The sequence below is a fragment of the Spermophilus citellus genome, assembly GCF_964194105.1.
Source record: "Spermophilus citellus genome assembly, chromosome: 9".
Classification (NCBI taxonomy): domain Eukaryota; kingdom Metazoa; phylum Chordata; class Mammalia; order Rodentia; family Sciuridae; genus Spermophilus; species Spermophilus citellus.
The window spans coordinates 123754313-123766732 of NC_138191.1; the positions used below are offsets into that span (position 1 = coordinate 123754313).

Below are 12420 nucleotides of genomic sequence, written 5' to 3' on the forward strand. Positions count from 1 at the left end.
ACACTGGGCACCAAGGACCCCTCCCCAGGTGCCTGACCCCTGTAACTCTGGGTCCTGCGGTGGAGCCTTCAGCCTCTCCAGTGCCTGAGAGGAGGGCAGCAGCGACGCTGGGCGGGGACCTGGGACCACCCGACTGCTGATAGCCCAGCACGTCCTCTGACCGCTGGTGTGACCTAGGCTGATGCTGTCCAGCTGGTGGCCATGAGTCAGAGATGCCGGCGGGGCCCCTGGGTGCTGGTCAGCTGGGCCCGCATGGTCTGGATGCTGCCCAGGATCTTCTTCTGGTGGCCCATGAGGGTGATGCCCAGGGCACGCACATCCCTGTGAAGGAAGTGAAGGGCTGACCAGGGGACCTGGGAGGCCAGGAGCCAAGAAGACAGCACCAAGCCCAGCCCCGAGCCGCCCCCTCCTCCAGCCCACCCCAGCTCTGCTCCAGCATCTGCTGTCCGTCCACCCTCTGAGGACCCGGCCGGCTCACTCACTGGGCGTCCATGCGCAGCACCATGCCGAGGGAAGAGTACCCGCCAGCCGCGAAGTGGTCCCGGTACCGGCCCATGCGGATGGAGTCCAGCCAGTCCCCCACAGTGAGGCCCCCGCCACCGCTGCCCCCTCGGAGGTCAAAGCAACTCCTGGCAAATGCAGGGGGCAGGCACCTGGGGCGCCGGGGACCTCAGTCAGTGGCTTGCCAGGGCTGTGGCCACCCTTGGCTCCACCCCAGCTCAGCAGTGACCAGAGGGTTCCCCAGGTCGGACCCCAGGAAGGAGAGGATTGAGGAAGGGACCAGGCCGGGCTGGGTGTGGCCCAGGGGTCAGGGCCTGGATTCGGTCGGGCAATACGGGGGCAATTCTGGGAGGTCAGCTGGGCCGCCTGAGTGTGGGGGAGGCTGCAAGGTACCTGCCGGCCGTGGCCGTGGCCCTGAGACTCTCGGGGCTGCGGATCAGCGCATCGAGGACACTGACAATGTGGGAGAATCGCGGCCGCTGGGCCCGGTCCTTCTGCCAGCAGTCCAGCATGAGCTGGTGCAGGGCGCGGGGGCAGCCCATGGGCGCGGGCAGGCGGTACCCCTCCTCCACGGAGCTGATGACCTGGGGGCACAGCGCTGGTCAGGACGGGCCTCCCGCGGGCTCCACAGCGCCCCCGCCAGCCGGCTGCACTCACATCCCGGTTGGTCATGTTCCAGTAGGGCCTCTCCCCGTAGGCCAGCACCTCCCACATGACCACGCCGAAGCTCCACACGTCACTGGCCGAGGAGAAGGTCCGGAAGGCGATGGCCTCGGGCGCCGTCCAGCGGATGGGGATCTTCCCTCCCTGCGATGGGCACAGAGTGTGGAGGAGCTGCTCAGGCCCGGCTGGGGCGGGTCCAGGCTTCTGCCCTAGCCCAGGCCAGGGGGCCAGGGGTTCTGTTTCCCAGTCTCATGGAGGACACTCGGCCGCTACCTTCCAAGAGCGCATGTTCTGAGCAGGGAGACCCACCTCTCAGAGCCCCTGCGGGGACAGTGAGCCAGGTGCAGAGTGCCGGGCAGTCAGGTCAGTGCCTGAGCCAGCAGGGGACGCCTGGTCCCTTTCTAGTCCTCTGTCCTCCTCCTCCTCATTTTTTTGGTCATGGAATCCTTCCTCTGTGTGAAACCCGACCCAGGGGCCAGGTCCAAAGGGCAGCCTGCTGGGCCACACCCTGCCACTCCATCTGTTTTAAGGCGGGTCCCACGGCACCTGGGCAGAAACCCGAATCTCCACCCAATACCCTGGGATGAAGCTGGTTTTCAGCCAAACTCTAAAAACAGGCGCGGAGTCTATGATTCAGAGACGCCAATGAGAGTGAGGGACCGCTGGCCCCAGCCCAGCGTTTCCCCAGGTGCCTGGTGATGAAGGAGAGGAGGCCAGTTTGTCCCTGTTTCCCGGAGTGGGAATCTGGGGTGGAAAGGGGAGACAGGGCTTGCCCCACATTGAAGGCACCAGGGACCCTGCTGCTGTCCACCATGTAGCAGAACCCCAGGGCCTGGACTGGGGCAGCCCACCTGCCACCTTGTCCCCAGGGGAGGGGCACAGGCGACGCACCGTGGTGGTATAGGCGGCATTGGGGTCGTCCTCCAGCACCCGCGAGAGCCCAAAGTCCGACACCTTGCACACCAGGTTGCCGTCCACCAGGACGTTGCGGGCAGCCAGGTCACGGTGGATGTAGCCCAGGTCTGAGAGGTAGCGCATGCCGGCGCCCACGCCTCTGAGCATGCCCACCAGCTGCGTGATGGTGAACTGTCCGTCGTGGGTCTGTGGAACACACAGCGCAGCATGTCATGGGCTGGGGGCGCCCTGCCAGGCGCCTGGTCCCTGGCCAGGAGTCCTTCTGTGTGAACGACCCTCAAGCCCTGGATGTGCCTCTCTGCTTCCAGAGCTCCTAGGGGTCAAGGTTCATCCTGGGGTCTGACGTGCTCCCAGCAAGCCCGAGCCAGCCTGGGAGGTCGTGGGCTGCTCGTCCATTTTGCATAAGGAGAAATGAAGGCCCAGAGAAGTTCAGCCCTGGGCCTAACAGCAACCAGCAAATACACAGCAGGGCGGGAGCTGGGAACCCCCCACTTCCTCCCGGCTGGTGGCACAGGCAGCATCAGAGCCCACAGAGACACCCCTCAGCCTGGGGGAGGACCCTGGGAGCAGGGGACTTTCGTGATGGGGACTGAAAGGCAGTTTGCCGGGACCTGCCTCCCCTTTCCCCAGGTGTGTGGGTGCACACTGGGGGTGGGCTTGGAGGGCTTCCCTCCCCCAGCCCGCGTGGGTGGCAGGGCAGGGCACGCACCCTCAGGAAGGCGTCCAGAGAGCCGTTCTCCATATATTCCGTCACGATCATTGCCAGGCGGCCTGGACAGGAGGGGAGACGCTGGCTCTTGTGGGGGACAGGGCGCTGATCAGAGACCCTAGGAGTGCACCCCACCCCCAGAGTAATCCGGGGGGGCAAGGAGGGGCAGGGTGGCCCAGGGATGGACTCCGAGCCCTCTCTGGGCAGGAGGGCCCCTGCAGGCTGAGGCTGCCCTGGCCCGCCACCTACCACGGGTGACGACACCCTCGAGGCGGATGATGTTGGGGTGGTCGAACTGGCCCATGATGGAGGCCTCACTCAGGAAGTCCCGCCGCTGTCTCTCCGTGTAGCCGGCTTTGAGGGCCTTGATGGCCACGGGCACATCTCGCTGCCCCGGCACCCGCAGTCGCCCGTAGCAGACTTCTCCGGACTCCCCTGTGGACCCCGAGAGGGCAGGCAGGAGGGCAGTGGGACCCTCCTCTGGCCCTGGCCCCACGCCCCCAGCCTCGCATGCCCGCGTGCCCCTCTCCCTCTGTCCTGGGTCCCCCTTCCTGGTGGCCCTCCATGCTGTCCCCTCCCTCACGACCCCCGAGACTCACCGGAACCGATGATCTTCTCAATGTGGACCCTGGAGGCCTCGATCTCCCGGGTGAAGCCCTGGCCTGCCCGGCCCGGCTCCTCGTAGGTGTGCGGCTCGGCGCAGCACTGGGGCTCCGGGAGCTTGCCCGGGGGGTGGTGCAGGGGCAGGAAGACAGGGGGCGGCGCTGAGGGGCGGGAAGAAGGGCCTCAGTGGGGCTCGGGAGGGAGTCCCCCCGGCATTCCCTGGGCCTGGGACGGGTCTGGGGTGGAGTGAAGGGCATCTCTGGGAGCCTCTGCAAACAGTAGGCACTCTGTAAGTGCTTGCTAAGTGACCATGGGGTCGTTATGGAGTAGCGCTGGAGTCTGGGACTCCAGGGGCTTCTGAGCACGTCTCTTGTTTTCTAGGGTCACTTGTAGAATTCTTGAGCTCTTTCTGAATTGTTCTGGGGTAAGAATACACCGCGCCCCCCAAAAGAAACAGTTTTGCTGGAACTGCCAACTCTGAGGGCTCCCCAGAGTCTGTGTTAAGAAGGATTCGGAGGCTGCGTTCAGGCCTGATGGGAACCGGGACCAGGACTGATCCTATGGCGCCCAGGAGCGGGGTGTGCAGACAGGCACCCCCACATTCATGGGGAGATCTCTCTGACAATCTCTCTATAGTGGGGTTCCTGTCTAAAGTGTATGAGCCCCCCAAAGTCACTTGCAGAGCACACAAATGCTGCTCCTCTCCACTTCCCTGGGAGAGGCCCCCAGTGTCCTCCAGGGGTCCCTGGTCCAGGAGAGGGGGCAGCATTGGTGTCCAGGGTTGGCTCTCTGGGGCGCCCTGGCACCTGTCTCTGGCTCAGCCTCTCCACGGGCACTGTCCCCTCCCCACCGTGCGGCCCAGCCCGGCACCAGGCCCTGCGCTCACCCTGGCCGCTCTGGTACTGCATCTTTTCCTCGTCGGAGTCCTGGAAGGCCTTGCTGTAGCCACAGTGCCTGTGGAGGACGGTCACGGCTCTGCCTGGGCCCAGGCCAGCCCCTGCCCTGTGTGGAGTCTGCAGGGGCGAGTCCCCGTCCTCCACCCAGCTGAACTGTGTCAGCTGTTCAGTCACAAAGCAGTTTACAATCTATGAAATGCCCTCGAGCCCGGCTCACCCACCCGGCAAAGCCCCGCTGGCATGAAACCCTGCCGGGGGAGGGGACCCCGCTGGGCGACCCTGGTGGGCCCCTTGCTTTCTCCAGTCATTGAATGGTCCACACTCAGCACTCTTCACAGGGGAGAGTGACCGAGAGCACCGTCTCGTTTGACAGGCCTAAGTTCACGACCCAGCTCTGGTACTCATCAGCTGTGTGAATTTTGCAAGTAGATCAGCCTCTCTGGTCCCCAATTTACTCACCTGCAAAATGAGGCCAGAATCTCTACCTTGTTGGAATGTCATTGGGATTAAATGAGGTGACGGGTTTGTAACATGGGCCGGCCCCAGGTACCTGGGGGCCACTGGCTCAGTGGGGCTTGGGACGGGTGGGAGGCAGTGCAAGAGGGGCTCAGGGTGGCGTGGGGGCCAGAACTACCCACCTCTTCTTGCAGATGAGCAAAAGCAGAAGCACCACCAGGCCCGAGATGAGCGTCAGGCAGATCCAGACGATGGTCCGGGTGTCGTAGCGGGGCCCTGCACGGGGAGGCCAGGTGGAGGACCCCGCCTTCAGCGCTGGCATCGGGTGACCCTGCCCAGGGCCCAGTGGGCATCTCCTCAGCCATGAGCCAGCCTCTGGTCCCCACCTGCCCTCCTCTAACCTCCCCTGAGAGTCCCTGCTGCCCCAGCTGTCCGGCTCTCCGGCTGCAGTCACCGCTTGCTGGACAGGGGACCCTGAGGGGACTCACTTTACTTCTCAGAGGCAAATACAGAGGAGTCAAACGCACAGCCGTCCTGTCTGCCACGCTCCAGAACCAGGATGGACTGGGCTGAGAGCCGTCCCCACAACTCAGCGAGCCCTCACCAGAGCCCTTCCGGGGAGGTCTCAGGATTATCTTGTTTCCCGATAAGAAAACTGAGGTTCAGAGAACTCAAGCAGTTTCCTCAAGGCCACACAGTATGTGGGACGGAAGGGGGCAGGATCCCTGTCTCCAATCAAAGCACTTGAGCCACACGGGTGGCAGGGGAGTGCCAGGTGGGCGGTCACTTAGTCTGTCCTGTGGCTAGGAGAAGACCTCCACTGGCCAGCGCCTAAGGTGATGGATATGAGGGTCAGCCTCTGTGTCAGTGGTCCCCAAACTCGGAATGCTTTAGGACCCCGGAAGGCTGAGGAAGACCCAAATTGCTGGGCCCCGCTTCCCAGAGTTTTGGATTCGGAGCGGGAGGGGCCTCAGCACTCGCATTTTTAATAAGTTTCCAGGTGACGTCATGCTGCAGGTCCCAGCAGAACCTGGGGAACTCCTGCTGGGCGGGGCCTTGGAGCCGGAGGACACGGGGAGGGCCTGGGATGGGGTCCCACGGACCCCCGTCCTGTTGCTGTGAACCCCCTCACTGCGCTGACCCTGACCTCCCTGTCTCTACAAGGGGACCCACCAACGCTGCCTGGGGACAGACACAAGTCCTGCTGGCCAGGGCCTCAGGAGGCTCAGCAGCAGCAGCGGGGGACAGGCCGTCTGCTCTGTGGCCTTGGGCAAGTGCCTTTCCTTCTCTGAGCCTCAGTTTGTCACCGGCGGAGACGCTGACCGCTGACCCACTTGTCCCCCGCCCGCCAGGCCCGGCCGCACTCACGGGGCTTCCCGGTCTCCACCTCCACGGCCCGGCTGAAGCGGCCACAGCCCGCCGACGTGCGCGCCCGCACCTGGAACACGTAGCGCGTGCCCGGCTTGAGGCCCGACACGGTGGCCCGGGTGGTGACGGCCTTGAGGGTGGAGTAGCTCTGCATCTCCTTGTCCTGCAAGGACAAGGGCACGGACAAGGACCAGGACCAGGCAAGGGCGGGAGGGGGTCAGCGGGCCGCCGCCTACCTTCTCGTAGTACTTGACCTCGTACTCCAGGATGATGCCGTTGGGCTGCTCCGGCTCCTGCCACAGCAGCGACACGCTGGTCTGGCCCGCGCGCTCCTGCCGGATCACCACCACCTGGGACGGGGCTGGGCGGCCGCCCGGCGGGGGCGTGGGTTGCGGCGCCATCAGGACGTCCCCCCCACCCGCGTGGCCCAGCTCAGTCCCTGACCGCGGCCCAGGGCACCCGCACCGGTCCGCCCCGCAGAGCGCTGTGGCCTCCTGGGTCAGCACGAGCCGCGCCTGGCTCCCGTCTAGGACCCCCTGGACTTGACCCAGACAGGCCCTGGGGGAGCAGGGCCCAGGAGAGGGAGAGGGACAGAGGGAAGAATGGAGAGGCCACCCTCAGCCTGAGTCCCCAGGAAGGGGCAAGGGAAGGGGCTGAGCCGGCTGTGGCACTCAAGGGTGCTCAGCCGTGTCCTCCCTGGCTGGCCAGCTCACCGTCCTCTCCCTCCCCACCAGTGCCATTACCCTGAGGTGACACACACAGGACTGCCCCCTGCTGGCCCCTCTGCTCACCCCAGCCCTGACTCTGCCCCACACTCCGTGTCCCCCGCCTGCCCCACCTGGCCAGCTGGTCCCTCATATCTGACGTCCTGTCTCCCCAGTATGCCCGGGAGTCCTGGGAGGCAGGGGCCACAGAGTAGGAGCCCAGTAAATGCTGCTGGTGACTGACAGGAAACGTTCAGAACAAAGTGCAGAGTCGCATCTGGGACAGGAAACGACCCCAGTCTGGGGTCAGGGTGGCTCCGCACCTGGCTCGCTCTCTCCCTAGTGAGGACCCTGATGAAGCCGTTGCTTCATCCTGTAGAGTGGACACTGGGCACTGTCCATGGCTGCTGGGTTCTCGTGCTCCTCCCTCTACCTGGACCAGCCAGCCACCTGCCTCGGTGGCCCGTGAGGCCCCAGCACAGTGCCCTGCGTGGCTGCTGAGCCAGGGGGCCTCCCGGTGGGCGAAGCTGAGGTGTCAGAGAGGTGCCCGGCTTTGGTGGGGAGGCTGCTCCACTTGGCCATGAGACAGACCTGCCTCTTCCTACGTTGGTGACACTGGGTGGCTATGGGGGTCTGTTTCTTCCTCTGGGATCAGGTGGGAAATGTGCTGGGCCAGGCCTGCATGGGGCTGGGGAGAAGCCCAAGGGGTCCCAGGCACACTCCAGATTGGGCTGGTGGGGACACACTTGGGGTGGCCATCTGGGGACTCTGAGGTCACTGTGCCACCTGGCAGGCAGGACCCCCCAGAGTCTGGAGAGAGCTTCCAGGGGCTCAACGCAGCCCAAGGACTGGCTAGAAACAGATAAATGGCCGAGGTCAAGGCCAGTGTTACCAAGTCCTTCCTAGGGGCAGCAGAGGCAGCTGCCCTGGAAAAAGGTCATCAAAGTGACGTCATCTTCTGATGACATTTACTGAGTATGTGCCACGGGCCGGGCGCTGTCTGAGAGCTTCTCCATCTCTCTCTCTCTGAAGCCTCACAACAGTACCACGCAGCTATGGTGGTCAGATACAGAAAGTTCTGGAACGCAGGCCTGCGAGGCCGCGCAGCCTACCTCTGCTTTCTGGATTCCTCCCTCGAAGAACATTCTCTACTTTTCTTTCTCTTTTGGTACCAGGGATTGAACTCAGGGGCACTCGACCACTGACCCACATCCCCAGCCCGATTTTGAACTTTATTTAGAGACAGGGGCTCACTGAGTTGCTCAGGGCCTCGCTCTTGCTGAGTCTGGCTTTGAACCTTCGATCCTCCTGCCTCAGCCTCCGAGCCACTGGGATTACAGCCGTGTGCCACCGCCTGGTCATTCTATACTTTTCTAAGAAAAGAAGACCCCAGCTCTGGGTCCTAGTAGAGTGGACATGCCCAGGAGAGGCGGCCAGTTGCCCAAAGCCCACAGCGAGTCTGTGCCGGGCTCTAACCCCCCGGGTGGGCATGGGTGGGCCGGGAGCTGGGAGGAGCGTCTCCGCCTACCTGCCTGGTTGGTGGTGATGTTGACGACGGCCGCCCGGCGGGGCTCGGGGCTCAGGTCGGACACGCCGTTGACAGCCTCGATCCAGAAGGAGTAGTTCATGTGGGCCAGCAGGTTGGCCACCAGTAGGCTGGCCTGCACCAGGCTGGTCTGCTGGGGCACGAAGCGGGTGCCACTCCCACACGCCTCACAGTGGCTCAGTGCCCAGGGGCAGCGGCGGCACACGGCATTGTAGGTGATGTCACTGCGGCCACCTGGGTCCAGGGGAGGGGCCCATTCCAGGGTCACAGATGTCCCATTTACACTGGAGATGAGGTTCACTGGTGCAGAGGGTGGCCCTGGGGGACAGAGGAGGACACACAGGGACACTGGGCTGGTCCAGTCTCCCCAGCCTCAGACCAGGGGCTTCCCGGGGGAAGGACTCCCCCACCATGGTGAGGGGTCCCTGAGGCTAAAGTCACCTCTGCTCCACCTGGAAGGTCCCCGCAGGCAGAGGCTGTGTCTGCCATCAGACTGGCACGGGGACCTCAGCAGGACCACGGGGTCCTGGGTGGTGCCGCCCTAGTTTCCTCCAGGGCTGGAGGGAGATGGCGTGGTCCTGGGTGCCCACAGCATGTGGAGTGCCTGTCATGCGCACCCTGCCCTCACCCCCACCCCTGGGCTGGACCTGAGTGAAACACCACTGAGCACCCGGTGAAGCCAGGAACCCACCAAGTGTCCCCTGTGGCTGTCACTCTGTCACCCTGGCCTGGAGACCAGTCTGGGCAGCACAGACTTTGGAGAAAGAGGGTGACCACCTGGTGGGGCCGACTTCGGGGTGGGGCAGGAGGCCCGGGGACCCTGGTAGTGGGGGGTCTGAGCAGGAGGCATGGGGGCTGGGGGACCCCAGGGCCTCAGAAACCCAACCCTAAACTCCAGGCAAGGGATCTTGGGACTTTCGAGGCCAGAGCCACAGGACCTCAGGGTCACAGGCTCGCCATCACCAGAGGGGACAGTCTTAAAGCCAGAGCGGGGTGGACACGAGGAGCCTGCGTCCCAGGCTCAGATGCTCCAATGTCTCAAGCCAGAGTCCGGCCAGGTGCATGGACGTGACTCAGCCAGGCTCCCCCTGCCCCCGGGGCCCACGGAGCATACAGCTGTCACCAGGCCAGCAGCCGTCCCTTCTGCCCCAGGGGGCCCCACATGGGGACACACACAGGTCTGGGCAGAGCAGCAAGGGGGGGCACTGGGTGGACCCCGTGGTGTGAATACACCTGAGCCCTCCCACCGGTGCCCGGTGCCTGGGGCTGGGTGGGCACAGGGTGGTGGTTGGGGGGACAAGGCCGGGGCAGATCCAGGCAGTCAGAACCCTGAGTGCTGGGCACCCCGGGGAAAGCCTGGACTGGCAAGTGGGGGGCCTGAGGGGGCTGAGCCCCAGGCCAGGGTCAGTGTGGGCAGGGCCAGAGCTGGGGGGCCGCAGCAAGACAGCCAGGGGCACTGCAGGCGCCACTGTCCCCGTGCCAAGCTAACAAGGTACGCATCTCAGCCCCTCAGGTGCCCTGACGCACCCCCCCACACCCAAGGAAGCCTCCCCCCGAGCGCCCAGGCGCTGCCCTCACACAGCCCACACCGCGTCCTCTGTAGAGCTGCTGCCACGGCAGGAGGCCACCCCACAGCATCCTGATGCACCCCCGGGCACACCTCCACGCACACACACTCTGCACACACACCCCACCCGAGAAAGGCACTCCCACACACAACAGCCCGACGGTCCACCCAGGTGCTGGGGCTGGGGGCTCAGCCCGGGGAAATGCCCTGGCCTGCCACCCAGACCCCAGTCGGAAGATGATGGGCGAGGTCCAGCCTGCCCCTGCCCTCTGGAGCAGAGACCGTGGAGGGGTGGAAGAGCTCCCTGGGGAGATGGCAGGTGACAGGTGACAAGAGGCTGGGAGCCCAGAGAGGTCAAGGCCACTGTGAGGGGTGGACTCCCGCCCCGCCCCAGCCTGGGCCCTGGCCCCACAGAGCCCTGGGGACCTCACCCGGCGCTGGCCTGGGCGCTACTCACGGGTGCAGGCTGCAGAAGGCGGGTCCAGGGCCGAACGGTAGTAGCTGAGGTCACAGCGGCAGGCCTGGGCAGCCGGGGCTGCGGAGTGGCTGTGGGGTGGGCAGCGGGCACACAGCTGGTCCCCAGGGGCTGACTTGTAGAAGCCCAGCTCACAGGCTGTGGGGGAGAAGCATCTGTGGGTGAGTTAGCCAGGCCACCCGGCAGGCCCCTGCCAGCTGTGACCCAGGGCTTCCTGGGGGATCCCCTGAGGGGCCGAGGGACAGAAAGTCAGCTTCACCCATGATGCTGATGAAGAGACTGAAGCACAGAGAGGGTCTGTGACTTACACAGGGTTGCACAGCATGTTGGGGGCAGAGCTGAGGTGGGACCCTGACACCTGAGTCCCCACCCCAAAGAAGGCACAGAGTTGACACAGCCCTGCCCCTGAGCTTCTCCAAATCCCTCCTCCTCCTCCAACAGGCCTTCCTACCCCTTATCTAGCCTTAGAGTCTGTCCTTCATAAGACACCAGTCCCAAGGGGTTGAAGATGGGAAGGAGGGACTTGGGGGGAAGTAAAAGCCAAACAGGGAATGGGGGTGGGCAAGAGAAGAGTCCCATGTGAAAGATTCCAGGTCCCCAAGGCAGACACGGAATCACCCCATAAAATCACAGACCCCCGGCCCCTCCCCAGACCCCGAGTTCCAGGAGCCAGGCCCGGGACTCTGTCTCACACGCTCCCCAGGCAAGGCCCCGCCCAGGCCCACGTCACCTCAGCGGTCCTGACCCTGCCATGAGCTTCGTCCCTTCTTGCATGAGGCAGTGGCCTCCGAACCCCCAGCCCTGCTCCCCACTCCCCACTCCAGCTGCCAGTGACCCCAACCTCTGCTCAGGAGCGCGGCCTGGGCCAGGCTGGTTCTGGGCCCCAGAGACGTGGCCATAGATAGAGCCGGATGTTCGAGGACCAGCGCACAGTAAGTCTGTCCAGGAGGGTGACACGGGAGAGCAGCGGCAGGCCTGGGTTGAGGGAATTTCACCTGCTGTCACTGCCTGGTCAGCCCCTCATGGGCTTCCCTGTGGCCTAAAGGAGAAAGCCTGGCGTCCACATCCCTCTCTACCAGACCCAAGCCTACCTTCACCCCCCACCCTTGGGCCAAACTAAATGAATGGCGGCTGCCTGGATGTGGCAGGCTGTTTCCTGCCTCAGGGCCTTGGCATGTGCCAAGTCTTCTTCCAACGTCTAACTCCTCTTTCAAGAGTCATTTAAATGTCCTTTGGTGCAGCCTTCCTGGACCATGGCCCTCCTGCTCCTGTAGTCCCGGATCATCTCACGCCTGTGACACCAGGGCTGTCTGCATTTATCTATGTGTCTGACTCTCCTCTTGGACTGGGAGGTCCTGGTGGGTGGATCCTGTGAACATGGGCAGGGCTGCTTAGTTCATCCCCAAGCCCCCGCACCCGGCACAGGGCTGGCCCACCGCAGAGGCCATCTATCGCTGGCAGAGTTTTCAAATGGAGTGGACACCACCATCCTCTGCTCTAGGCCAAGGGAGAATCCGGGATCTGGTGGACCCCATGCCACCCAGCCAGGCAGCTCCCGGCCTCACCCTTGGACCCGAAGTCCTTTGCTACGGGGACACTGACTGGGATTCTCTTAGCACAAAACCCTGTTCTAGAAGATTCAGTGCCCAAGAGAAGTTCTATCTGAACACATCTCAGAGAATCTCTTCCTTGGACGCTGATGGCATCTGTCACAGCAGCTGAACCAGGGTAATTTCCAAAATCCTGCCGCTGGAACCAGAAGTGACAACCTCGACGAGAGCCTCAGAGACCAGGGGCCGTGCAGCCGGGAGGGGCTCAGCCGTCGCGGGGCCTGTCCAAGGGCTCGCGCCTGAGCGGGGGCCGGGTGCAGGGCCTGGTGCAGGGCCGGGAGCGCGGGCAGGGTTCTGGGCTCCCCGGAGCCTGCTGTGTCTCCCCCACTTCCCAGAAGCGCCGGGAGGCCAGTCCTGGGCAGCCACGTGCTGACCACATCCCTTGACACCTCGGGAGCCCTGTGCCC

At 64.3% G+C, this 12420-nt stretch overlaps 1 protein-coding gene across 1 annotated transcript in view; it reads right to left on the reverse strand.

The window, feature by feature from the left end:
• Positions 1–206: 206 nt before the first annotated feature.
• Positions 207–12420, reverse strand: part of EPHA8 (EPH receptor A8) — a gene marked incomplete at both ends in the record, with an annotated part of 28483 nt that continues 16269 nt past the window's right edge. Inside the window, 14 exons of the mRNA XM_081306478.1 lie at positions 207–321; positions 483–653; positions 895–1085; positions 1159–1308; positions 2056–2265; positions 2789–2850; positions 3038–3223; positions 3388–3552; positions 4278–4345; positions 4926–5019; positions 6112–6274; positions 6348–6472; positions 8344–8679; positions 10386–10541. Coding sequence (XP_081162604.1) covers positions 207–321; positions 483–653; positions 895–1085; positions 1159–1308; positions 2056–2265; positions 2789–2850; positions 3038–3223; positions 3388–3552; positions 4278–4345; positions 4926–5019; positions 6112–6274; positions 6348–6472; positions 8344–8679; positions 10386–10541 — 2192 coding nt within the window. The remainder of the gene's footprint in view (positions 322–482; positions 654–894; positions 1086–1158; positions 1309–2055; positions 2266–2788; positions 2851–3037; positions 3224–3387; positions 3553–4277; positions 4346–4925; positions 5020–6111; positions 6275–6347; positions 6473–8343; positions 8680–10385; positions 10542–12420) is intronic.